The 27,850-nt window shown below is 41.1% G+C and overlaps 2 protein-coding genes across 3 annotated transcripts in view; one reads left to right on the plus strand and one right to left on the minus strand.

Moving 5' to 3' along the window:
• Nucleotides 1-2,073, minus strand: part of CFAP100 (cilia and flagella associated protein 100) — a 51,550-nt gene extending 49,477 nt beyond the window's left edge. The window contains exon 1 of the mRNA XM_063291673.1: nt 1,874-2,073. The gene's annotated coding sequence lies outside the window, so the exon portion shown is untranslated. The remainder of the gene's footprint in view (nt 1-1,873) is intronic.
• A 208-nt stretch (nt 2,074-2,281) lies between these two features.
• Nucleotides 2,282-26,146, plus strand: KLF15 (KLF transcription factor 15). Of its 2 annotated transcripts, none has more exons than XM_063291674.1 (3): nt 2,282-2,570; nt 13,800-14,897; nt 25,638-26,146. In XM_063291674.1, exons 2-3 carry the CDS (start codon nt 13,855-13,857, stop codon nt 25,804-25,806), a joined length of 1,212 nt encoding a protein of 403 aa, XP_063147744.1. In that variant the 5' UTR covers nt 2,282-2,570; nt 13,800-13,854; the 3' UTR covers nt 25,807-26,146. The 2 variants fall into 2 exon arrangements, with proteins under 2 accessions (XP_063147744.1, XP_063147745.1); XM_063291675.1 differs by lacking the exon at nt 2,282-2,570 and adding an exon at nt 2,687-3,139.
• The last annotated feature ends 1,704 nt before the right edge of the window (nt 26,147-27,850 follow it).

Genomic DNA, 27,850 nt, shown 5'->3' on the forward strand with positions numbered 1-27,850 from the left:
AGCAGTAAAAAGAGATTGTTGGGGTTTGTATTGTGGCTGGATGAAGGAATAGTCCTCTGATCATCCTTGTCAACATTCTCAGTTTGTTTCTCAGAATCTTTTTAAAAATGTGGACCCTAGGACTGGGCACAGTACTGGGAGGGGGGTATTAACCCAAGAGAAGCAGAATAAAGTGGAATAATTACTTCTAATCATAGGTTAGTGTAGGATTTATCTGTTCTGAACTTAGGACACATGTTATTTACAGCTTCAACTAATGGCAGAACCAAGGCATATTTGTTCATTGCTCCGTTCCCTGATTAGCTGAAGCTGGATTTCATGCTAAATCCGAAAGGTGATGTAGAAAACTTTGGGGAACCACTTTTTGAGGACTGAGGGCAATACAGGGTGGGGCAATTATACAAAGAGGACAAGGCTAAGCTGTTTCTTGGTCAGGTAGAGGAGAGTCTGCCTTCTTCCCTTCCTCTCTCCCACCCTTTCACTGTACTATTAAACCTATTTAATACATTTTCTGTGTTTCCCAACTGAAAATGGGGGGAAAGTTTCAGTTTTCAAAAACTGTGTTCAGAGGGGGCTCCTGGGGCCACAAAATCAGGTAAACCCTGGAGCTCAGGTAATCTACTCCTGCCCCAAACCAACCACGCTGATTAAGAGAAGGAGGAGTTGGCAGGTGCAAGTGGCTAATCAAAAGCCTAGGCAAGCACGATTTATGAACTGCTTCTGTGTCAGAGACAGATGAGCTGCTGTCCTCTGGTCAACCCCAGTCTGGGGACTGCAGATGTATGGACGTAAACCCCCAAATGCTTAACAATGGCCATACCCTTGAAAGGGTGCCCAGCCTTGGGAAAGGCTGCTGTTAGTGTTTTAGATGACAATTTCTATCAACTGTAGTCAGCATGGGCAATGATAAGGATTCTGGCAGTTGTAGTCCAAAGCTGCTGAAGCATCAGGTTGCCTAGCCCTGTGATATGTCAGTCACATTGTTTACCATACTGTAGCATGCTATGTGTGGGATGCGGAGAGGAGGAGTGGTCAGAAATGGGGTTGTGATCTTAAACCTCTCCCTCCACACTGTGAAAATGTGTCAGCAAGGGAAGCTCCCTTGGAGGCTACTTTCCCTGTGGATTTAACTGATATGTTCCCACAATGGCTATTATTTAAAAGCAACATACTGACAGGTATGCAAAGATAGACTATAATCCAACTCCTTCGTTATAATTCTAACAAACCGATTTATGAAGAAATAAATCCCTTCTTGGGGCTCCTCAAACTTGAACACTCAGTGAGCAAATGCTCAGGACAAGCCTGCATGTGGGATTCTCTTCTCGGCGGAGGATTGCAGAGTTCACAGTGCAGTAGTTGAATGTAGGTGGACTGAACACCAATTCTTCCAAACTGTCTTGACCAATAGGGAGGGCCAGCACAGATGGATTGGCTGACCCTTTATTTTCCAAGCACGGTATCATTTGTAGTGCTGCCTCCTGCAATGCTGGGCTTCCAGCAAAAGTAATCCCCATTTGGCATAGTCAAGGTCATTGCCTATTCTGCTTGAAAGCTCCATTTGTGAACAGGTCTTGCATTTTCAAAACTGCAGCCTTGCAGAGGCTGCACAGAGAAGATCTGTGTTAGGGCCCCCAAAGTAGCTGAGTAGGGCAATGAGTCCTCACATTCCACACCTTATTCGACCCCTCCTTTACGATTGCCCAGCACTACGTTTTCTCCAGGGCTGAGGGACTAGGAAGGAATTATTAATCTGGCGTCCCCGGATTGTACGTGAGGAGCCCAGTTTTCGTGAGAAACCCAGGAGTGAAACCACGTGGATAACAAGAAATGGCAGCTGGGTCTTGTCTCCCTAAAAGCGAAGCGCATTTACCTTTTGGGCCCCTTCCGGGAAGGACTGAGTTCAGACATCCTTGAAAACACCAGGCAAACGACCGAGGGTTGTCAGAGGGGATTGCGCCCACGTGGCTTCTGCCAAGGGAAAAGGGACTTCTGCCGAGAAGCCCGGGAGATTTCCACCTCGCGGGGACGCAGAAGCCCTTTCGGCCACGGCTGGGAGACCGCGCAGAAAGAAGCCAGCGCTGCCGGGCAGGCGGGCTGGCGAGAGAGCGCCCGCGTGCCAGACGCTTCCATTGACGACAAAACCTCCGGTCCGCCCCTCGACTTTTCCTTAGCCAATGAGGCGGCCAGTTTCGGTCGAGCCTCCTTCAAGCCTTCCCCTGCTTTTACTGTGATAACCTCCCTGGCAGTCATGTGATGGGGATATAGTACTACGCGAGGAGAGCTAAAGGACACATCACCCTCTGTATTGCTGCTCGCGCGTCGGAACCCCCTTCGCCTTTCGGCGAGTCCCAAGGACCACGTTGGCTATCCTGTCAGTCACCAGCGTGGGGGTTTTAAATAGCTGCGTTTTTCTCCCATTTTTTCCTTAAATGCCAGGAGGAGCGGCTGCCTGTCGGGATCTTTTTTCCTCCGTTGCTTTTGGGGTAATTTAAAGTTTGGGGGGGTGTTCTTCCCCCACCTTCCAGACTCACCCGCGTTCCGGGCGTTGAGAGACAGACAAAGTTCAGGTAAGGAGCAAAGGACGCGGTCCTGCCTCTTCACGTAGTGGGAGGGCGCGACTTGGGAGCGAACGGGGGGCGGGGGAGAAGGGAAACCCGCAAGGGGGAAAAAGGAGAGAAAGAGAAGCGAGCGGTTCTTGTGAAGGAATCCGACAACGCGTGTCTCTGTGTGCGCGCGCTTGTGCAGCCGCGTCACACGGCAAGGAAATGCGCTGCTCGCAGATCTCCTGGATCACTGGAGAGGAGCGGACCGCTCGGTTAGCCAGCCTCGGGGGGACTCTTACTTTCGGGATGCTAAGCAACTGGACGGACGGAAGGAACGACGGGCAAAGATCCGCCTTTGCTCCCGTACGTGGAGGCGAAGACGGCGTTCTGTGCGCGCGAAGTTGTTTGCAATAAAGGAGGGGCGCGCGGGGGGGGGGAAGAGAACAGCCTATTACGGAGGAGCCCCCTTCTTCCTCGCTTTGAAGGACAAGATCCGCTACCTACGGGAGCCGATTGCTCTCGATCGATCGGAGGACCAAGGTTCCGAAGAATGAGCAAAAAGGCGATTTCCCACCATATGTTCAGGCAGAGAGGTTGGTAGGGCAAGACTCGTTTCATCAGCCGGGCGTAAACCCTTGGAGTTGCTGTGCCGGAGCTCAGTGCAGTGACAGTCGCCTCCCCTTCGGTAGCAAATAATCAGGCAGATACTTTTCCTTTTAGCCCAGGACGTGAGAAGGCCGGTTTTCAGCGCCACCTGACAGGATCCCAGATCTGCCCCTTCTGCTGTTGTGCAAATGCCCCGTTCCCTTTCCTCTCCTTTTTCGACTTGAAAGCTTGATTCCTTCCAGCAGCTCAACAGTGGCTCTGGTTTATGCCAAAGCGGCGCTGCTGCCCCTCTTTTGCACCCTCCCTTCCGCATTGTCCCCGGAGGACAGCAGAAACACCGGCTGAAGGCGAGGTGGATGAGCACAACAGAGAGAAAGTGGTTGGTGCTTATGGTAAGGCTGAATATGGAAGCCATCTGAGGGTGTTTGACTACATCTCCCATAATTCCTGCCAGCATAAGGCTGTTGGTGGCTGAGAATGATGGGAAGATATCTGTGGGGTGCCTTCCTTGGGGAAGGCTGGCCTACACCAACCATAAAAGGCAGAAATTGCTGGGTTAAGTCTAAGAAGCAGCTAACTAGATGTGACATTGCATGTTTAAATGGATGGATTTGTAGGGAGGATAGTAGCAATGCAGAGTTACAGGGAAGGTTTCTTTGATGAGACATGATTTGGGATGTGAAACTTTGCAGTCTGCCACTAGAATTGTTTGCTTACCCAAGAAAATGTATTGTGCTTCTTTTGGGGGACCTACTAATAGACTTGTGTGTTGGAATCATCTCTCTGCCATATTGCCTACCCCAAATCCTATATCCAATATCCCAGAGCTATTCCCCAAAGAGTCTTACTGCATTTTTTTTTTTTTGCAGAAAGTTGTTTGGTAAATTTTTGGGAAAGTACAAGCTTGTTTCCTATTTGGAAGCTCTTCATCTTGAGCGTGGGTGCGTGTGTGGAAGAGAAAGCTGTATATATTATAGCAGTGTTTCTCAGCCTTGGCAACTTCAACTGTGTGGACTTTAAGCTGTGTGGACTTCAACTCCCAGAATTCTGAGAGTTGAAGTCCACACAGCTTAAAGTTGCCAAGGCTGAGAAACACTGCCATCTGAAAGTCACCCATTTATTTTTCCACATGTCAGAGAGGCAGCTCCCAAGAATGTGAGGGAAACCCCGACTCCTATTATTTTTCACAAACATTGCTGAGGCAAAGATTGCTTTTTTCCGCTCCGTTGACCTTCTCCAGCCTTGTCCTTCCAGATACAGTTTATATCTTCATCCTGGCTAGTATGGCCAAGGGCTGGAATGAGGTGCAATCTGCATGTTTAGAGGGCACCCAGCTGGAGGAGATTTCCTTGCACCCAGCTGGAGAAAACCCACAGTGTTCTCATTCTGAATTGCAGGAAGATTTCCCTTCCTTCCTTGCAACATATTTGCTGTAGAAACTTCGTGGCCCTCTTTGCTTACATCATGTCTACCTCCGGAGATGGGATGTTTCCAATGGGAGGCGCTGCTGCAGCAGAAACATTGGGGTGTTGATTTATTTTTCCTGCGCAACTTTGGGGTGCACAGAACTCTTTTTGGAAGGCAATGGTGGGAAAGTAACCTAGAGCAGAAACAGGAGGCGGCGGCTGCATGTTTTGTTCTGTTCTGGCTGTTATGGTAATGCTGAAAAAAGGGAGAGAGAGAGAGAGAGAGAGAGAGAGAGAGAGAGATGGCTGCCGGGTTACTTTCGGTCATTCCAAACTTCAGAGTCCAAAGGGAGGGAGTGGGGAAGAGGGAATAGCACCAGTGAAATTGTGTTCAGACCATTTCTTTAATACCTGCTGTGTAAAGCTGAGGCTGGGTTTGAAAACATTTGGCTAAACTGCAGCATGATTTCATACAGCTGTGCCCGTGCTTCACTTCATCTCTTCTCCCCTTCTTTTCTTCCCCACCACAATGAGTCTCGGAGCTTTCCTCCATTGCCAGCTTGATAGATGAGCACAGACAGGCTCGGGACTGCATGTGTGTGTGACCAGCATGAATGACCAAACAGAAGGTAGTTTGGCCAGAGCGGCGGACTAGAGCTTTCAGATGTTATTGCCGTAAACAAACGTCTTTCCCCTTTCAGAAAAGCATTCGGAATGGATGTAATTTCAAACCAACTAACTGTAGACAGGAAAAGGATATGTGTCCCAAACTTCCCTCCTGTGTTCCATTCCCAGCAGAAGTGTAGATAAAGCTATGAAATCCTGAAAATTAGAAAACAAGCTTGGCAACTGTTTTGAACTTGAATCAGTGCATCCTAATGGCTCCTTTGCTTTAAGAACCAGGAGTCTTACCTTACTGTCTATTCAGCCAAGTGTGACAGGATATGTACTGTAAATTACAAAGTGCAAAATAGTGTAAGAAGCTTAGGAAGTGACCGGTGGTGGGCAGTAAAGGAACTGAGATGGTGCTCTAGTGAGAAAAAAAAAGGGAAAAAATCCTCCCTTTAACATTTAAACCTTCTAAGGGGCCTTCAGAAAATCTGTGCAATATTTTCACTAACAACGAGATCTAGAAAAGAATTCTTCTGCTTGAAAAAGTTGAGCAGGTAGTATTATGTCCCTGTTACTATACAGGGACACACCCCTTATGTAAACATAGGAGAAGAACCATGTTAGCCTATGGTAGTGAAAAATCAGAAGGAGCCTAGTAGCATCTTTTTCAACTACAGTAATAAATTTTATTAAAAGGCATAATTTTCATGAGTTCAGTTCAGATGCATGGAGTAATTAAGTAATATACAGAAATTATTGTCTGATTCTATATAATATTTATTTCTGTAAAACATATAACCAGCCAAAATTAACAGTTCTGAAAGACCTGAGTCTTTCCTAGCCTGGAAAGCCTTTCTTGCAGTAATATACTGTATGCCTAAAAGCAAAGGTTTTATTAAGAGATGCTATACAGTATACATTTGCTTCATTCATCCATTCATCCATTCATTCATTCTTGTTGAGCCAGCATGAACAGCAGAACGTATGATTCAGATTAAAATGCAATTTTTAAAAGTGTTCATATGATACCCACTTTTCCACCAAGCTGAACGGTGCCCAAGTTTGTTTCTAGAATGCTGAATCAGTCAGTCTGAGTTGAAATCTCTGGTTAGCCACATAGTTCAGTGAATGAACTTGAGCCTGTCACAATTTCTCCACCATCCCGCCATATACGCTTACTTGAGTTGGTGAAATCAGAGGACCCACGTTTGCTGCCCTGACTTACGATACATCAGTACCTAACGCTGGATGATTGTATGGCTTGCTCAAAACATGTATGGTATATAGTTTCATTTTTGCATGCTCTATCTGACTCCCTCTTCTATACAGTATTCTACAGTATCATCTGGAGGTTTTTGTTTTTGGAAGAGCTATCAAACCTTAGATTGTGATGATAATCAAGAGCAGAACGCTTGTCACTGTAAAAAGCGGGGAAATGACAGAGCGAGCAAGCTTTTATGTTCAAAGGTGGCTGAGAAGTGCATTGTGTTCATAGATGCACATCTATGGATACACCTAGGGAGGGCCTTTCAATGGAATCTGAAGCACCAAGTGTTAATTGTGGAGGATAATTACTCCCAATGCAGTAATTTACTTACTGTCTCCATGTGGTTAGATGGGAAATAGTGACATCCGTGTGAATGGGAGTGTACACTGCTTTGTGCTCCTTTTGAAGCTTTGGAGCATCAAGCCTCTTTCATCTACCCCAAGAATGCAGAAATCATTGGTTACCGCCTCCACTGGTTACCCCCTCTGTCACCAGCTAAGTATACAACTAAAATCAGAGTGTGTACTCCTTGCATACCAAGAAGGAATCCTGATTGGTCCAGAATTGCCTTTCTAAAGAAATTCCTTATAAGCATCTTTCTGTACATGAATAGGGCCCACTCTCAGCACAGGCTGATGTACAGATGGCTGGGTGACTGAATGGCATGTGTATATCAGTGGCAGGGAGCAGGGCTGGCCAGTGTTCCTCTCTTTAACCTGGTGCTCTTTATAGGGCTGGACTACAGAGACTGTAATCTCTAGTCAGCATCCCTGGTTGCTATGCCTTCTGGAAATTTTATTCCAACCTGTTGGGATGGAGGGAAAAAATGGACCAGGTTGGGGAAGGCTACTCTGCAGTTCAGCAGAGCTTAAATTTCCCTAACTCAAGCAAGTCCAGCCCTGACTGCTGGAGCACATTAGCTTCTGGATTAATGTTTTCCCTATATGAAAACAGTGGCAATGGCATGTTGTGTTCTGGGTTTCTTAGAATTTTTGAGCCATGGCATTCCAGCGAATTTGGGCAAAGACCAGAGTAGAAGGTACATAGGCTATGCCCCAATCTGGGTTATACAAAATGTAAACAAGTATCTACACATTATATCTGTGTAATCTGTCTTGTCAGGAAAGCAGAGATTTATGGGATTGTTTTGCATCAAAGAGGAAAGAGATGTTGGCAGCTCTAGAATGTAGTTGTCAGCATATCCACAGCTGCTTAAAAAACACCAAATAAGCTGATCATGCTTGCAGTGACAGAGCATTCCCTTGTAATGCTCTAAATTCCTCCTAGAATGACAAGCAGATCAGTTTTTGCATAGCTTTCTGCATTCTCCTCTGAATGCTGAGTCCAAAATGCAGCAATACAATTCCTGTCCTTTTAATATTTAGTTGCTGATCTAAACTGACAACTGTTCTTTGGAACAGGGTAACTTTTGTCTTCCTAAGCTTGTCTTAAAGTTGGTAAGAAAGCAACATATGATAACAGCACAGCAGAAACCTGCAGACTATTGTGAATAGTGAAATGGGCTTTTCCTTAGAGCTGGCTCCGGTTCAGTTGCAGCAAATAGGAACATATTCATTATTAAACCAGAACTAGTCTTATTTAGTGAGGGAGCAGATTTCAATACATTAAAATACAGATTTCCCCCATTCCTAGAATTATAATATTATCCTTACTGGTTCCGGAGAATATCAAGTCAAAGAAGAAGTTTGCTCACTTTAGTAAGAAAGGGATTACTACATACTGTATATACTGTACAAAGCCATCACGCTGTTCCCATTTGGAGTGAACATTCTGCGAAGTGCAGAAAAGGAATAAGAAATAACAAGACAAAAATTAAAACCATCAGATAAGAAACAGAAAAACAAACAGCTAAATCTATTTTACACCAACACCATGTACCATCTCTCACCATATGTTTCTATCCATGCAAACCACTCTGGTTTCTGCATCCATGCAGACATTGCTTTTTGTCTCTGGTCCCCTCACCTCACTGTTTCTGAAGATATTATCAACTCCATCCAGCCACAGCTTTCTTGGTCTTTCTCTTTGTCTTATTCCATTCACTTTTCCTTCATATTTTGCAATTGATCATTGCTCATTTTTCCTATATGACCAAACCACCTCAACATACTTCTTTCATACTGGTCACAGACTCCTGGAGTTCAGTCACCCATTCATTTTTGACCCTAGGTCTTCTTGCTTTACCACACACACACCTTTGATCTCCCATTTCCATTGCATTCAGACTACTTCTAAATTTCTCCTGACATCCCAAATTCTCACTTCCCAGTATAAACTAAGTAGGAGTACCGTCTTATACACAACCATCTTCATTTTTTTAACAAGCATTTGTGCTTTGCAACAGATCAGGCATTACCCACAGCTTTTCTTCCAGCATTTACATGTCTTAAAGTCTGTCTATTCATGTTTCTATTTTTAGAAAACATACTACCATGGTCTACAAATTCATCTACTTGCTCTGCTTTTTCACTGCTTACATACAGTTTGCATTTGCATTCCTGCAGTACCCAGAATTGGACCTGTGTGGAATGACTGCTTTGATGGGCACGGGAAGTGGCCTAAGGTCTTGTATCCCTCATTGAGCTGTGCATCTTTACCTTCTGTTCATGTTTCTTGAATGAGATAGTCCTGTGGGTTCCATTGATATGATAAATGAAAGATGAAGAATAGGTGACCTTTAATTAGAAAGCATTCTTTTGATTCAGAGAGTCTGCTAGTATTCCAACTGCCCTCTCATATATCCTGCTCATATTCTTTGGAAATGCTGAACTTCACTATCATTTTTATTTCTGTTTTGAATGGTAGTATCCAACTGGAGGAAGGAAATTTAAGGCAGCCCCACCCAACTAGGAGTTCTCCAAATGTGTTGGGCATACCAACCAACATAAGATGATGAAGCCCAAAACATCTGGAGGCACCCAGTTGGGGAAGCTTAAAATTTACAAAGAGAGCTTTGATCTTTGCTTTCTCTGTCTATCCTTCTGCTCAGCTCTGCATCTTTTACTGGCATAGATGCTTCCCTTCTCCAATGCTACATCTCTTCATTGCTTGCACAGCAGCTTGGATGCGTCACTGTTTCCTACAGTAAATCCAGTGATTACAATACAAAACAAGGCTTAAAGTCACAACCCATTTAACCTTGCTTTTAGTCCCTCTGAATCAATCTTTCTAATTAGAAATGGAGAGAATTATGCTGTAAGGGTGTCTAGCTCTGCGTAGAACTGTGAAAGTAAAAGAACCAGGTTGCTCTAATGGTTAAGGCACCAGGCTAGAAACCAGGAGACTGAGAGTTCCAGTCCCGCCTTAGGCATGAAAGCCGGCTGGGTGACCTTGGGCCAGTCACTCCCTCTCAGCCCAACTCACCTCACAGGGTTGGTGTTGTGGGGAAAAGAGGAGGAGGAAGGAGTATTAGGTATGTTCCCCGCCTTGAGTTATTTATAAAAAAATAATAAAGGCAGCATATTTTTTTAAAAAAAAACCTCAAGAAGAGGAGATGCTCCTATTTAAACATTTAGAACATAGGAAACTTGGGTAAGTATTGCCCAGTTATATATTCCTTAAACATTTGGGGATTTTGATTTGGCTTGCCCTAGTTTAGTTCCGTCACCACAAATTCTGGTGTAGCCCAGTCAATGTGTAAGCTGAAAAACATTTCTTATAGTATGTTTCCCTGTGTATGTCCACAAAACTTAACTTGAGTAAGGAGTTACCCCAAAGGCCCAAGTCAGTTTGTTCCCTTGGGCAGAGCTACACCTGGCTCCCCACTGGTCAAAGTGAAGGATGCACAAGACTAAAATCCCAACAGCAGCTCATCCCTCCTTGGCAGTGCAAATGCAATTACCATTCTCATTGTTAATAGACAATTTGTTGTCTTTTCGTGACATCAGATCTGCTCCCTGAAGAGGCTGTATGGCACAGTCAACCTTGGATACAAGTGCGCTCCCTAATCCTAAGTCCAATGGCAGCCTTAGAACTAGGTCAAACTGGCGATGATGTATAGTATTTACTTAGTTAGTTATTCACTTATAACCATCGTGTCCCCATGATATGACTGCAGAATGGGAAATAATGCTAATATAAAAGGGAAGAAATCAGACTTCATTTTATGTATTACATTTTAGAGTATACTTTCGGTTTGTTTATTTTGGTTTTATTTTTGGCTACTCTGTATAACATAGCACTGGAATGATCAGAAAGAATTTAGCCAGTAAATAATAATTACATAACATGTAAAAAAAGCAGAAATAAAAATGCTGAACTCCCTCTCCCTGCTACCAGGATAAAATATTTCTATCTTTTTCTAAAAGAGAGAGCAAACATCTGGGCTCTTTGTGGGTGGGGTAGAATAAGATTCTGTGATGACTTGAACTTGGATCTCTCTGAGTTCTCTTAAAAAACTCCAACGAAGTTGTGGCAAGGGTTGAATGTTTTATAATGATGGTTTTTATTATTTTTTTAATTTGTTTTTATTGAAATTTTAAATACATAATTAAAAGTTAGAAATAGAAAAAGAGATAGAAATACAAAATTAAGAAAAAGAAAAGAAAAAAGTGTAGTAAAGTAATAGACCGAAAAAAGTATGAAAGATAAATAACTTCCTGTCTATCTCTGGTCATAAGAACATAAGAATCTATCCTAAGTACTAGTTTTTCATACAATATATAGAAATAATTCTTTGTCTAATATATCCTATTATATTTTATAATGATTGTTTATATATTGTGGTTTTGATTGTTGTACGCCGCTCAGAGTCACTTTCAGTGAGATGGGCTGCTATATAAATTTGATTAATAAATAAATAAATGAATAAATAAGGCTAGAGCAGAGAAGAGGTCTTTTCTCAAGTTCTGAGAAACATCATGTTTCTGGAACAGCCAGTGTGGCCAAAGTGTCTGACTAGTATTGGAAGAACTCAGGTTTATCCTGAACTAACCAGAATGGTCAGAAGGACAACCCTGGGCAAAATCAAAACCAAATGGGAGTGCCTTCCAGTTCTATTATTTGCCATCATTGTGGACTTTTTGCATTTTACACAATCAAGTTTTCAAGAGGGCAAAGGAGATTAGTATGTCCATTTTGTAGGCTTATTCACAGTAGTAGATATGGCTTTTCTTTCCTGAGTAAATTCAAGCACCAATTTACAAACTGACACCATACTTGCCTGCCTCCTCATCTGCCTGTCAAAGAATGAATTAATTATCTGATTAAATATAAATTCAATTGTAGACTTAAAAAACTGTTCAAGTTGACTTTTTTCAGGCACAGTGTTATGGGTCTGAAATACACTTATAATCAGTGCTTTATTAAAAGGAAAACATGCCAATGTACCAGCATCAAAACAGCCTGAACAAATAGCCAGATATGTGCCTGCTTCCAGACCTACAGAAACATTTCCCATAGTAGTGATTTAACTAAAGCTTGAGTTAATTAAGCCAGTGAGTAAACTGCTTGAAGCTGCAATCCAATGTACATATACTGGGAATGAGTCCCAAAAGACTTCTGTCTGAGAAAGACACATCTAGGATTATGAGAACATTTGTGGAACCAAGGAGAACATTTTGAAGTACGCGCTGCCATTTCATTGCAATGTAATTGGCTTGCTTTGGCTCGAAACACTTAAATCCGTTATGTGAGGAATACTTTTGCTGTTCAAACTAGGGTTAATCCCACAACATGGGCTCTAACCTTTGCTTGAACTTCTTGTTCTATATATGTGAGCATTTCATAAGTGGTGTCTGTTGACCAAAAGAGAAGCCTGACATTTGTGCTTAAAGTGTGCAACTTGGCAGGCCAGTTAGTGCTTTTTCTTCCAAACTATCCCCATCACCATCCTGGATCAGTCAAGAAGCCATATCTCAGAGAAAAGTCCTTGTCCTTTATTGGATATCCCGTGGAAGGTTAATGGACTGGTGCTGATGGAGCAAGTGAAAGGCATTGTGCAAAATACTTCTTGCTAAATTACCCATTCATCTCATATGTGGGATTTCATTTCCTTCAGGTGGAACAAAACAAAGATGGGGAAGTTAAGTACGCAGAATAAATTGTATCCATTATGTGAAGATGATGTCCTTTTCTTTGGACAACATTGCGGCAAAGTGGTCATAGCAGCAAAAGCAGCAGCATGTTAAAAACAATGAGAAAAGATGTTTGGTGCTTCTTTAATGGCAGACAACAGGTCTTTTATTACAATGCATCTTCTCTAACTTTTGTCTCTCTCTCTGCATGCCTCACAAATCCAGACTCCATAACTTTCCTCCACAATCATTGTATCTTCCATAACTTTCTGTGTGCATTCTCCTTTGGTTAGTAGAATGGATCTCTGTGAGTGATTTTTTTTTGGAATGCTGGGCTTTGTAGAGATGGAACACCTTCCTTCTGAAGTTGAATGAATTGATGGATGTCAGCACTCAGCAGAACGGATTGGTCACAAGGCTTTGAAATCTAAAACCTGAATGAAGTGCTAATTCTAAACCAAATTTAGAAACGGAATGTGGTTTTGATCATTCTAAGGCAATGTTTGCAAATGATAGGTATTTAATAATGCAGGCAATGAGACTGCAACCATTTAATAGCGAACTTGTAGTCGGGCCCAGTGTTGTAAGGCAAAGGAAAAGAAATGAATGTAATTTTTTCCCCATAATCTTTATTTATTTATTGGTGGTGGAAGCTGGCAGGGCAAGAAATGGATTCCATCTACAGAAGAATAACTGAATTCCTACTTGGTTCGAAACCTTATAAGGACCAGCACTGAAGATAATGATGCTAAAAGCTTGATTCATTAATCTAGAAAGGAAAATTGTCTTAGTATATTTGCTGTTGAAGTTCAACCAATATTTTTAGCTCCTGCTGTTCTGAACCTTGCATTACAGTAATTAGGCTATATTTGTATATGTGAAAGAATTAAAAATAAAGTGGTGGAAAACTGCTTCCCAGGAATAAATGCTCTATCTGATGTAGAAGTTCAGGGATGGGAGAAGTCTCAGTATCTTTTTTTTCCTCTCTAAGTATTCTGTAGTTTTATCTGTAGGATTAATGGCTAAAAACAGAACTCTTGTCTTTTTGCCAGCAAACTTTTTGCAAAGAAGGCTGTTGTAAATCTAAAGGATGTATAGTTGTGAAATGGTTTTGGGAGATAATTCTTTTGCAAGCATGTGGTGCAATCTTGGAGAAAGCTTTCAAGCACTCAAGAAACCCTCCTGGGTGATACAAGCTATATCAAAACACGCAGCAACATGTGATGCACTCATTAAGCATTCTAAATCAAGCTACAGGTTTTAGTGTATTGAGATGAACAATTAATTCTGGCTTCTGACTGCCAATGTTTGTGTTTCCCATGTTCAGGTTTTCACCCGTTTGGTACATGCTGGCGGGATACGCATAAAGAGATTACTCAGGAATGGTGGATCACTTGCTTCCTGCGGATGAATCTTTCTCATCCACCAGGCCCTCGATTGGATACTTTGGGGACATGACAGCGGTTGGGAGGTCATACCAAATGCTGCCTTCCCCAGTGTCTGAAGATGACAGTGATTCCTCAAGTTTTTGTTCTTGTTCAAGCCCAGATTCACAGGTTCTAGGCTCCAGTTATGGGAGCTCATCCAGTGCAGAGAATCAGGACAGTATCTTGGACTACTTGTTGTCCCAGGCATCTTTGGGGAGTGGCCATGCTTCTTGGTGGGATAAAAGGAGACTTCAACCTATTGTGAAGGAGGAGAATTTTAGAATGCCTGAGTTCATGCTGGAGATGGAAGATTCTGGACCATTCCAGCCCACCCTTGAGGAGATAGAGGAGTTTCTGGAAGAGAACATGGAGAATGATCTTAAAGAAGGACCTAAGAGTGAGACCAAAGACATGAGAGCTTGCAGCCAAATTACTGTAGCTTCCATACAGCAAAAAGACCAGATGGTGCCAAGTATTAGTTTAAAAGACAGTAAAAATGAACAATCAGATGGTGCAATGGAAGGTAGCCATGCATCTAATGGAGCAGTGTCCCTTGATGGAGGGATACCAGTCATGCTCCAGATCCAGCCAGTTCAAGTTAAACAAACATCAGATGTGAGCCCTAGTTCACAAGGACCAGTGCAAGAAAACATTAAAATTGCACAGCTCTTGGTCAACATCCAAGGGCAAACTTTTGCACTGGTGCCACAACTTGTTCAATCATCCAACTTGAACTCATCTTCCAAATTTGTCCGCATAGCTCCAGTTCCAATAGCTGCAAAACCTATCGGTCCAGGAGGTACAATGCAGGGTCAAACTGGGGTCATCATGGGTCAAAAGTTTCAAAAGAATCCTGCAGCAGAACTAATTAAAATGCACAAATGTACTTTCCCTGGATGTACCAAGATGTACACTAAAAGCAGCCATTTGAAAGCCCATCTAAGAAGGCACACAGGAGAAAAACCTTTCGCATGTACTTGGCCTGGTTGTGGATGGAGGTTAGTACTGACATATGGTGGTTGAATCTCTTTCATAAATTCTACTATTCACTCCACATCTATTGAACAAAGTTAATATTAATAATTCCTTTCTAATACCTGTTCATTAACAAGTGGAGCATGCTCCCTTAAAATTTGGTAACTCTCTAGAAGCAACAGTCATTTGAATAACAGGATAAATCCTGGGATGTAACGTGACATTGGCCTTTTTAAAAACACTCAATTATATCCCTTTTATAAAAGGTAAGTCAGGCTTGACAGAGCAAGGACTGCCGTTTGTATGCTATTGATTCAATCACAGCTTACTTTTTGCAACCTGTACTTTAGTAAGGCTTGGTTACCCACTCAGCTCAGTAGGAGAGGGTATGCTTTGCCTACAGAAGTTCCAAGGTTCATGTCCACCCCACTTCAGAGGTCTGATAGCAGCTGCTGGGAATGACTTGTACTAGAGAGACCATGTTTCTATCTCCCATACCTAGTATCGTCAACTCAGAAGACAAGACTAGGTAGGGATGTGCAAAACACACCAATTCAGGAACGATGTAGGTCAGCTTCCTATATCTCTCCCATTACAGTTCATAAACTGTTAATCGTGTTTTCAAAACCCCTTTTAAACCCTCACATTCAGATCAAAGGATATCTCCATTATGTAAACAGCTTAATTTCTTTCAGAGTATGAATCAACACAAATTTAGTTATACTTTCTCAAATCTGGTCTCCGAATGTTTAGTGGAAATAGTCCACTGCAAGTAGACTCTCTTAAAAATCTAAGATATAAATGACAAACATTTTTCTACTATGAGTAGCTACAAATGTGATCTTCCAGTAGTTTCAGATAGATTGCTTATTACTGTATGTGTGTGTGAGTTTATAAATATATATGTTTGTATGTATGTGTCTATACACACACACACACACACACACACACACAGATTGATTCAAATTAATCCACATGGTTTTTTTTTTCAAGATAAGGAAAGATTAATTAAAATGCCCCTAAATCTGTAGATAAACAGGATTTAAACTTCCATGACCCCCAGTTGTCACTAGTAATAGTTAAGGGATAGTGGCAGTTTTAGGTTGAATATTCAGTATCAGTCACTTGTAAAAGCATGATACCAGGTAGGCCCAAGTCTTAGTTTCTTGAATTTTGAAGTGTGAAAAATTTCAAAATTAGTGATATGAGTTCCTGGCTTGTGTGGTATAAAGTTTCTTGCCCCCTGCTGTTTTTTTTAAGGGAAATCAGTATCTATTAATGATATTTTGTAATAAATAAATATTACAAATGTATCTATCAACATGAGATGGGCAGCTATAGAAATCAATCAAATAAATAAATAAATTTATTTTCCATAATGTAAAACATAATGTAATTGATATCTTCCTGGCAAATGGCTTAAAGAGAAAGAGGATGCAGGGAATAATAATAGAAATGATTCTCCAGCATCACCAGTGGGCTGTATCCTGACAAGTCTACTGAAGGGCTATGGATGACCTTGGCAGCATCAGCCAGCTTTGATTGACTAAGCCTGGGCTACTCTGGAATATCACTCTGTACCTTCCTGGGCATCCATCACCCCTCCATTTTCCACATTCCACATGAGGCATTCTGCAGCTTAGATGGCTGTGGGGTCTAAGTCTCCAGAAGCAAGAGTAGATGAGGCTGCCTTGTCATAGGTGCTAAGAATACTTGTTGGGTGTTTCACCTTGTTTCCATTCCTCATCCCCAAAATATTCATTTGCTATGGGGCACAACAGTATCCTTCTACCCCCAATTTGGAGGTTGTGGGCCAATTTAAGGGCCCATACAGAATATTTGGACACATGCATTTCCCTGGGATCTTTTTTTTTTTGCTTCCAATTCTTTCTAGAGCAGGATGTTCAAAATATTTAATAATGCTTTAGTAGGCATAATAGTCTGTTTCCCTGACTCTCAGAACTTGACAGTTGTATATTTATTACTATGGCCCTTTTCCTGATGATTTGGATGGGTGCTAGAACTGTTGGATTAGTGCAGCTTTGGGCAAACTGAGGTCCCAAGGCTGAATGTAGCCCCGATGACTTTCTGTCTGGCTCTCAATGACTTGTTGACCAAAATTGCCAAAAAATTGTGCCATACTACCCTACCATTTTGAGATGGGAAAGGTGGAAAACTATATGTAAGCCCTAAAAAAGGCTTAACAGTTTAAACAACAGCTACTCCTGCCAACCCTCCCTCCCCACCCCCACCCCCTTGGAAAATCAGAAAATCCAGGACTGGTTCATTTTGCATCTTGGCATCCCCAAGGCAGTCCTTCTGTTTCCCTCCCGCCCCCCTCTAAAATTTGCATTTATGGGTACTTGTTGACTTGAGCAAATATAGACTGCCTAACCTGAATTCAGAAATGGTCTCCTGAATCAGCTAGAAATGATGGCCCTTCTTCAAAAACATGGTTTGTGGACTAGGTATGTCACAAGCTGTGCTGGCCTAAAAAAATTAGAAGAAAAGCGGTGGCATATAATCCTCAGTGCTATGGAACTTAGTAATATCATTCACTTTACTCTTCTGTGCTGCTCCCAGGTGTTAACTCTGAGCACATTTCTGCCCTTCTTGTTTCAGCAAAATATGGTCCTGTAATAGCAATAAGGCGTGATTGGTGTGGTGGAAGACCACAGGAAGGGTAATGTCAGCTCTCCAAGGTAGACCAGACTAGGAAACCAAAGTCATGCTTGCAAATGCTACTTTTATGATAAGGTTATAGTAACAGAATCTTGCAAGTCTGAGTGCGCTTTCCCCCCATCTTTATCTTTGTGAGAACTAGGGAGGGTCTTGTCTGAGATGCTTTCTGAGGGTACCGTTCTGGCCCCGACCCAGATTCCTTTTATCTGACTGTTGTCTTGGTTTCAGTTCTTGATCCTGTTCCTCAAGCCTACTCCTTCTGTCCATTACAGGTAGTGGTTCAGCTTGTGAGTACTGGAAGTGTTGTAATTAACCATCTTGGAAGCTGAATCTCAGTCTTCAGTGACTGTTTTCCTATGCCGCTAATAGACTAGCTACTTATGCAATCAGCTAAATACACAAAACAGCCAAGTAATTTAAGAATTGCTTTTAGGTTAAGGATTAATTAAGTGGTACATAGAGTAGAGCTGTCATTGGCAACAAGCTAGTCTTAGAAATTTCTCAAGGTTTTTTCTTCTGGCTGGGCAAGTGCACTCTGGAAATTTGAATGCCTCCAATCTAATCCCACCTGAATTTGAGTGTTATTCTGATCCCGATCCAGATGTTTGCCCCTGGGATTTGTTGCTATACAGAAGAATGGAAGTTGCTGCCTTTTTCTTTCAAATGTTCCTCTCTTTAGGGACATATCTCTGGGATCCCAACACCACTGCATGTTCTTCTTGAACATCAAAGTCAGATTGACAAATTGACTGAGCCAGCTGAGCTCAGAATTACACAGCTCTCTTTTATCAGCAGGTTATGTTTACTTTTCAGAAATTCAGAGGGAGAGGGAGACCTCACAGGACTGGACCAAATACATCTGAAGCCTCTGGTTTTTTTCCAGGTTGCCTTAAATGCATCTGGTATTTTTCTCCCCTTCTTTATGTCAGGTTGAGTAGAAGTTCTTTTCCAAGTAAGTGCACTTAAGGTTATTGAGAAGCTTGAAAGAAGTTGCACAAGAAGATGTGTGTGTGTGTGTATTCTTAACATATGTGAAAGGGAGCATAATACCTCTCTCTCCATAGATGAAAAATGAAATAACAGGTCCACAAACTGCTGCTGGTTTCAGTATAGGAGTGCCAGCATTTCGTTTTCTGTTCATGGACAGAGATTGTCAGCTCTAAGGGCAATGCTCTGGAGTTCAGAGGAAAAGGGAAAGTCCAGAGCAGAGCTCTGTATAGTTGCTGGCTATTTACTTAAAGCATGTATCTTTAAAAGCAAACGGAACTGCTGAGAAGTATGAAAAACTCATGCTTTATTTTTCTGATTTGAATACACACACACACAAATCTAGCCAGCCAGTTTTTTTAATTGTTTGGTTTTATTGGCAATCCCGTAACAATTCCTTTCTCTTACTAATTATCAATATCATTGGTTCATTTAGTTCAGCATGGTCTATACCAGCTTTGGTTCTCTTTCAGTGTGGCTGGAGATGTTGGGAGCTGGAATTTATTTATTTATTTTTATCCCGCCTTTATTGTTTTTATAAATAACTCAAGGCAGGGAACATACCTAATACTCTTTCCTCCTCCTATCTTCCCCACAGCAACAACCCTGTGAGGTGAGTTGGGCTGAGAGGGAGCGACCGGCCCAAGGTCACCCAGCCGGCTTTCATGCCTAAGGTGGGACTAGAACTCTCTGTCTCCTGGTTTCTGGGCCGTTACCTTAACCACTAGACCAAACTGGCTCAAACATAACTGAAACATACCAAGTTATGATACACTGGTCTGCACTGATGGGCAATGTACCTGGGATTACAAATGTCCCTCCACCCCGCCCCACATTTACAGTCTTCTGAACCATTTGCTGGGATATTTTGATTGCTCATCATCAGAGAGACAGTCCTTCTATAAGGATGCTGCACAACCAGAATTAAATTCTTATTCCCTGCCCCAAGGTTTCTTAAGTGAAGTAGGCCACTGACTATTCCAGAATCAGTAGTCTGTACGTCCCAGCATCAAGGGAGCCCTTAACCAAACCTCAGTGTGAGTTCTAGAGAAAAGGGCTGAATGACAGCCTGGTAGATGTTAGCATACCTTAGCTTGGCCCTGAGTCTCCTGTGATTATGCTCTGAAAAAAAAGCAGAGGAGCAAGTAGGTTGGTGGAGCAGATATGTCAGATGTTCCTGCTTCTGAAATGAGTTTGGACTGCACTATCTCCCATTCTGTTTGTGTCTTACCCTTTCTGCTCCATCAAAAAAATAAAACTGTTCTTGTCACCATTCTTTGGGCTTAATAACCATCCACCACACTTTCTTTCTCTCCACCACTGACAAGCCCAGGGTAACTTAGAGCTTGAGGACAACAGAAGAATGAAGGAAATCTGAAACAGAGAGATGCAAGATTGATGATCCCATTTCCTGATGTATTTTAGAGCTCAGAGTTCTCCCTTGACATTTCATTGGTACTAGTACAATGGAAAGCAACACTCTGAAAAGTACAGTTAACAAAAGGCCCTTTGTCTCTGCTTTTCTGAAGAGCCCAGCTTTTCTTATTTAAATCTTGAGCCAAGCAAGGCATCTGGCAGCAGCTTTGTTAGGGAATGGAAGAATTGGTGTGTGTGAGTGTGTTGTGTGTGTATGTGTGTGTTCCTATTCCTAGCAGCTCCACTCCTGATCAGAATACTTTTGATCCCCCCAACGAACCTGAATGTTCAGGAAACATCAGGAAATCCAATATCAGCCTGTGAGGTGATCATCTACTACTTTCTTCCACCTTTTTCCAGTCTTCTGTTGTGTGGTAGAAGCTTCTTTCTGTTTTCAGTATCTTGTTCGCAGCAGCAACAGCAACAGCAACAGCAACAGCTCCCCTGTTCTGCAGGTTGTGGAGATCTGTCTTGTAATACAGAGATGAGCAATAGCTGCACTCAGATAGCACATCACCTCCAAACTCTATACAGTACTGCAACCTCCCAGCATGAACATGAACATGTCCCAGGTTCAGGAGCCAGCATCTCCAAGCGAAAGGATTAGGTGGCTGGAAGAGACAACCCTGGGCTGGATAGGTAAAATTGCTTTCACAAAATGTAAAACAACTTCCTCTATTCCTATATACACCCCACCTAGTAGTCTAGATTGGGAGAATTTACAAGGTGGTAAAGCTTTGTATGTCATAATTATAAATATTTCCCTGGACAGAGCAGTTGGGTAAGATAACTCCTTTGCTAGCCCTGATTAATTTTTAATTGCATTGATAGTTTTTGTAATTATTGTACCATTATGAGATTCTTAAAAAGCAGTTTCATGATTCTTCTGTGCAATTGGATAAAGCCTGTAGAATAATGATAAAAATCTCCTTTTCACAGAAACAATTTCCCATGATTTGTCCCCCCATATAAATTTTTTAAAGGACCCAACAGAGCTGTATGTTATTACCACAGAAGGAAGCATTAGGCAAATATAAAATATAAGAGATAAGTAAATTGGTAGAAGATTGGTAGAAGTAATGAAAGTGGCACAATTAACTGTATTGTCAGCACATGATCATTCCAGCATTCACACAATCTCTGTTAACTCTGTTTTCAAAAATTCTGCTTGGAGTCTGTTGCAGGTCGCATGCCTAAACTCAGTTCCCTGGATCATATTTCAGTTATGAAGTTAATGTTAATTCCACATCCTTGATACTTAAGGAGGTGATGCTTGCAATTTTATATATACAACAGCCCTTGGAACTCCAAACATATCAGCTATTCCTTCAAAAGATTAGATATATGTATATGAGATTTCCCTTCAATTTCACAGGAAAGTTGGATTAAAAATACTAAAACTGAAACTTCCTCCAAAATTATTCTGGGAGAGGTGTTTTTGCACAGATCCAGTATTGGATCTTGTTCTTCCATTATTTGTTATTACCGCCCTGTGAAGACATCTGTAAGGAATGTTGATCATTGTTCTCCTTCAATTGCTCTTAAGGGTTCCTTGAAGAACTGGTGACCTCAGTGGGCTTTCTGGTAGTTCAGTCTGCCTATAGCAACCACAGTAGTGGTTAATACTAAAGACCCTTTCTGAAGTAAGGGGACTTATGTCTAGTTCAAACCTCAGATTCTTCATCTGATGCAGGTCTGCTAATTGAATATAATTAAGAGACATAACTGAATATCCAGATCAATCAGATGCCTTGGAATTGATTCAAGACATGCACAAAAACCATTTGGGATTGATTCACAGATCTGATATTAGTCAGTTGTAGCTTCCCTATTCCTAGAAATATGATTCCAGTATCGTCTGAGAAGAGAACCTCAAAGAATCAAAGCCACTTTCAAAATAATCTTACTATTTAGCATATTTGATATCACTAAAGTCTTTTAGTTGAGGTGTTCCTGTGGCTACTATTCAAAAGCTTGTGCAACAAAACTGTCTTTTTATCCTCAACATATAACTTTTGTATCATGAAAAAGGCAAAAGAAGTGGTCAGGAAAGATGGGAGGGTTGAAAATGAAAGATGACTGTATCTGGATTACCTATAAGGTTCCATGAATAAAGCATAACCATTGCATGTTAATACCTGATCTATATGCCAACTCAGATCCCAGATTGTATGCAAAGATCTGTGCCCCTTTTCCTAATAGTCAAGCTTGGTTCATATTCTGCTGAGACCAAGAGAGTACTATGATCGTTCCCGGATGCATTGTAGATCATTAGATCAAATGCCAGTCTTCCAAAGAGGCAGACATTAATTTTACTTTTTCCAAATATGTACATTGTTCCACATACTATAAAATTGCACAACAAAAGAAAAAACCAAATTGAAAAAAAAAATCAGTTTATAGAACACATTGTCCATTACTGTTTTCAGGGAGCATTACATAACAGTCTGTAGGCTTTTACTTTTATCTTATGCTTAATCTTTGGATGGGTGCATGTTGTAAACACATAAGGAGCTGCAAATTTATTTCTGTAGTTATAGTAAACTGATACTTTCAAGCAAACCGGATGACATAGCAACATTGTTATCTAATCAACTGAAGGCTTAGCTATGATACAAAATATATTTTTATCGTATTAACTCATGTTCTGTTCCATGGGTCAGGTGGCACATACCCTGAATGTGCATGTACATCTCCCCCCTCCTCCAACAGGTTTTGCTCATAAAGTCAAATGACAAGCATCAAGTAATGTTTTCTTCAGATATGCTTAATAAATATCAGAGAAACTAGAGACAACAAGAACTCTACTTGGCAGGGGTAAGTTTTTAATTCCCCAAAGAACGGAGATAAAACACCAAAAGAAATAAACATCACATGATTATTGGTAGAGTTTCAGTTTGGAAACTCAGGTTCTGTCCTAGGTTGCAAAGAGAAGTTCCATCTTTTTCTTGAGGAAAAACTAACTTTATCCTCTTAAAACAAAGTAGCACCACTTGAGAGCTCAGGGTCCCTGCATGTGGCCTCTCAATGCTTTGGACATGACTCCCAGAATTTTTCCAAAAGTTCCCCCTTTTAATGTGACCGAAGGGGGGAAATTACTGAGATTAATACAATTCACTATAGTTATTAAATCAAATGTAGCTTTTGCTCTTCAGCCTGAAATAGCTGAGTACCCTATTGTAAAAAATGCTTACCTATGCATGATGATGGTGGACGGATGATATTCTAGAGGTGACGGACTCGTCCCTGGGGGAGCTGGGGGTGTTGATGACCGACAGGAAGCTCTGGCGTGGGCTGGCCCATGAAGTCACGAAGAGTCGGAAGCGACTAAACGAATAAACAACAACACGCATGATGAGACATTCAGTTTTTCATATAAACCTGTATTACAGATCCCCCCCCCTTTTCCCCCCTGTTTTTGGCTAAGAAATGGCTCTGATTTCATTTATTTACTATAAAGGAACAGCTGACAACAGTTCTTCTATTCTGTACCCAACTTCGTTACTGTTCTGGCTGACACCAACAGCCAGTGTGATTCTACTATTCAAAGGGTCTCTATATCCAGGTGTGTTTCATGAATACTTGGATTTTCCAACAGAGCTTTCATTTGAACTGTGTGTGCACGTGATATCTTGGAAATGCCCGTGCAATTTCTCTGGGGAAAAGCTCATTCCTGGAGCGGAGGAAGTGGCAGTTTCTTTCGTTACCTCACAGATTAGTTGCAGGTGACAGCAGCAATTATTCCATCCTAGGAAATGGAAAAATACAACCATCTTTTTTGGAGGGGAGGGAAATTGGGCAGGTGAAAAAAAAAATCCTTAGAATTTTTCTTAGCAAAAATGTGGATTTTTAAAGAATTCAGCTCTTGTTTCAGCACTGATTAGATGTAATTCTCAGCTCTTCCCTCTGCCTTGCAGATCTTTAACAGTTCACCTCAATATTTTAAAAAGTATTTGGTCTTTATTTTATTGTCTTTCATGAAGGTTAGCTTCCGTAATGAAAGTATGGAGCTTAATTTATCTAGCTGAGGAACATCAATTTTTCTTCCTGAATGGTTTCAATGTCTGTCTGACTAAGCTTCATTAACACCAAGCCCTTATTAATACATGCAAATGAGAATGTGAGTATGAAATCATTTATTTTTAAAATTAATTTTAGTGGATATGAAACAACTGTTTCAAGTGCCCTTTATGACTGGCATATTTTGGAAAATCTCCTCTTTGTAAACACTATGTTGCAATGGCAAATGTGGAGAAGTAGCCCAGTCTGTGGTTAGATGCACAACTACTGTTGGGTAAGTATTAATCTAACCACAGCTTAGTATTGTGCAAACATGACCAATTGCAGTGTATTCAACAAACAGGTTAAAGCAAGCCATGGCTTTGCATGACATGTCAGCCAGCTTATATATCAACATAAATACCATTATCATGCTTAGTCAATTTGCATGGAAAATGATAAAGTAGTTGTTTTTCTGTCCAATAGATTAAAAATGGTGGGCTGCAGAGGAAGAAGAGTCTATCAAAGTCTCATTATGCTAGTTGGCTATTTCTGCACTCCATCCCATGCTCATTCTGGCTATCATGGAATAAGATGAGCGATAGTCTTTCATATATCTGGGTTATCTTCTAAATATTCATCAGATTCTATACAACCAGTTACCTGCATATAAGTACTATATATGTTTGTACAGATGGTACAGAAATTCTACTAACATTCCAAAACCTAATTACATAATAGTGGTGTAAGCTTTTATTAAAGAAAGCCAGAAACAAAGTAACAGGAACATGCGTGAAATTACAATCAATTGCATAGATATCAGAAGAAGTAACAGTATAATGGATATATGGTGGTCTAGGCTGAGTTGAAAATGGCTGAGTCCATTGTTTCCTCATTCAATGCTAAATTAAGTAAACTTCATATTATCATAAAACGGACTAACCTGCTGATGTTTGGGAAGGTAAGGGCAAATATATTCTAAAAGACCTTTGGACAATCACTACTTTATTATCTACAACGTAAGAATAATAAGGTCCTATTAAGACTGAGTGGTAGAATATTTATTTGAGTCTCACCTCTGCCCCAGTTCCTTCTCATAGCATCCTTTACAATTGTCATTTTCTTTCTCTCTCTCTCTTTTGGGGTGTGTGTGTGCCTGTGTGTGTATTTGTATATAGTATGTGTATATGTATGTGTTGAAGGCAATGGTGAGTAAACAGGGGTGTGGAGGTGATCCAAGATTCTGAAATAACTCACTTTGAAATGAAAGTGTTTCAGATATTGAACCATTGTTTGGATGACTTTCTTTCCATGAATGCTGCTTGGGGCAATTGTCTCCCTGAGTACTTTCTCGAAAAAGTCCTGATGAATAATAATACTAATCTCTTTGGCAGGATTACTGAAGTATTCTTCAGGAGTACTGAAGAACTTGTTTCCCTACTCTTTGACGGCATGATAATAGTGTTAAATATTCTTGGTTGTGCTTTTATATGCATTGATGACCATTAATATTATCATGTTTTGTTTTATTTCATTTCAATGCATTTTTATTTGTATTTGTAAAGATTTGTATTTTATTTGTAATTCTGGTCTGTGACTGTAATAAAATATTGATTGATTGATTGGACCATCCAGAGCTGAAGGCCTCACACTGATAACGTTTTCTTATTTGCTTCCAGGTTCTCACGATCGGATGAGCTTTCTCGGCATCGACGTTCCCACTCTGGAGTGAAGCCGTATCAGTGCCCTGTGTGTGAGAAGAAGTTTGCACGAAGTGACCACTTGTCCAAGCATGTCAAAGTCCATCGATTTCCGCGAAGCAGCCGCTCAATGCGCTCAGTCAATTGATGTGTCCAGTCCAGTCCTTCCCACTATCCCTCCAAGAACTGCCACAAGCAGCATTTGTTCCAGGATCTTTCTTGTGATAATTTATTACCCTCTACATAACAGCTGCCGCAAGGACATCACATGTGCATCTTCTTTCCCATCAGTCACCAACTTGGCCTTTTTCTCTAATTCTTTTTGCTGCTGCTCTGCTGCTGCTTTTTGAAAATTACAGTGCTTAATTTTTAGCCAGTTGAGCTCCAACATCATGATAATTTATGGGCAACATGCTGCTAGTTAATTACAGTTCCGGCATTCCTGAGCACTTTGCTCATGTACAGGGCTATTCATTATGAGTTTTTTTTTAATATATATATATATATATATATATATATATATATATATATATATATATTTAATATTATTAAGTTGACCTATTGTCCAGTTTGAAATAAGCAAATTCCTTTTGAAATGGAAAAGAAATCCACTTCATTTTCATTAGTTCATTTTTGTTGATATGTTGGTTTGATGTTGGGTTCACCAGCTAGATATTTATAGGGGCTCTCAAAAGAGACTGAACAGAAGAAGCATGTCAGCAATATACTGTATGTGTGTGTATAGAAAGAAGGGATTGCCAACAGGTGGGTCTTTTATTAGACTAAGAAATAAACCTGTGTTCGGAATAATAGTTCTAGTCTGAATAAACCCTAGATTTTTCCAGATTGTGTGCACACTACATCTAAGTCTGTCAATTGCTGCCATTTGCAGAACTCCTGGCTCTCCCTCTTAAGATGCTGCAGTAGAACTGGCAGACTTCACTCTCCCTTGTTCTCCCTTGCTTCTAGCCCCGTGTAAAGTTCAGTATGTTTGAAAATGCCTGTTACAACTCATGTGGCTGGAGGAGATAGATAGATTAGGATAAGGCATCTGTGTACTTTTGCCCAATCACCTTGGTTTCTAAAATATCAACCTTTTGTGATTCAGTCCAGGGATAATGGCTTTATATGGGTTGCCCCACAGTTTAGGCACTGGCTTTCTTTAGATGGTATAATAACCATGGTAAATTTCAGAGAAGTAGCCTGTTGCCCAATTCTCCCTTTTGCATCATTCAGATTAATAATCTCTCGATTGGATACATGAAAGGGGCTAAAACTGGCCTTTCTCAACTTGGACACCCTCCCAATAAGTGGACGTCATCTTGCAGAATTCCCCAACCATCATGGTCAGGTTGGAGAAGACCGAACTAAAGCAATTCTCTCATTTTTAGTACCTAGGTTCTGATAATATTTTCCCCAAGGTCTCAAAACTTTAAGCTTGCCATAATTAAAGACTTTCACCAAAGATGAATAGAATTGCCAACTTAAGAAGGCCAAATATTTATCTATTCAATGTATTAAATAATTTATCCAGGAACTTTCCTTTGGTTCTCTACTAGTAAAGCACCAACAAGCATATCAGTCCTGCACTATATCTTATAATGCCAAAATCCAGCCACTGGACAATCTGTTCCTATAGAAGCTAAGGTAGGCTGATGATTTGATAGTTGATTGTGTGTGTGTTTGTGTGTGTGTGTGTGTGTGGCTGACTAGTGCTGTGGAGGAAATGAATGCAATTTTTCTGTGAAGTTCAAACTAACACAGCTAAGGTGCTACTATCAGAAGTAGGCAAAGTGTTGGCAATAGTGTCTGAGTGCTCCAGGCTCTCTACTCAACTTGATATTGTTTTTAAAATACTTTTGACACAAAAAATACATGGGAAGCTGTCATGCTGCAAGGCAAACAGCCATCTTTAACTGCAAGAATGCCTCTTAATCTGGTATGAACTTGATGGTGCTCTTAGAAAATAAAACTCTGGATGAACTGAAGAGGTGGAGAACATTCAGGAGGGCTGAGGTAGTAGTGGAAAGCCATTTCCCCAGTTTGACTATTGTTGAATGAGTGTTTGGTGATTGGCCATCTCCTCCCTTGACAGCCATTGTATGAACAGGCAAACCTTCCTGCATGACAGTCATTTTCTGTCTATGACATGGTTCAAAATTACAAATGTGCTACTGGCCCTGAAAGGTTGG

This window comes from Candoia aspera, chromosome 2 (genome assembly GCF_035149785.1).
Source record: "Candoia aspera isolate rCanAsp1 chromosome 2, rCanAsp1.hap2, whole genome shotgun sequence".
NCBI classification, from domain to species: Eukaryota; Metazoa; Chordata; class Lepidosauria; order Squamata; family Boidae; genus Candoia; species Candoia aspera.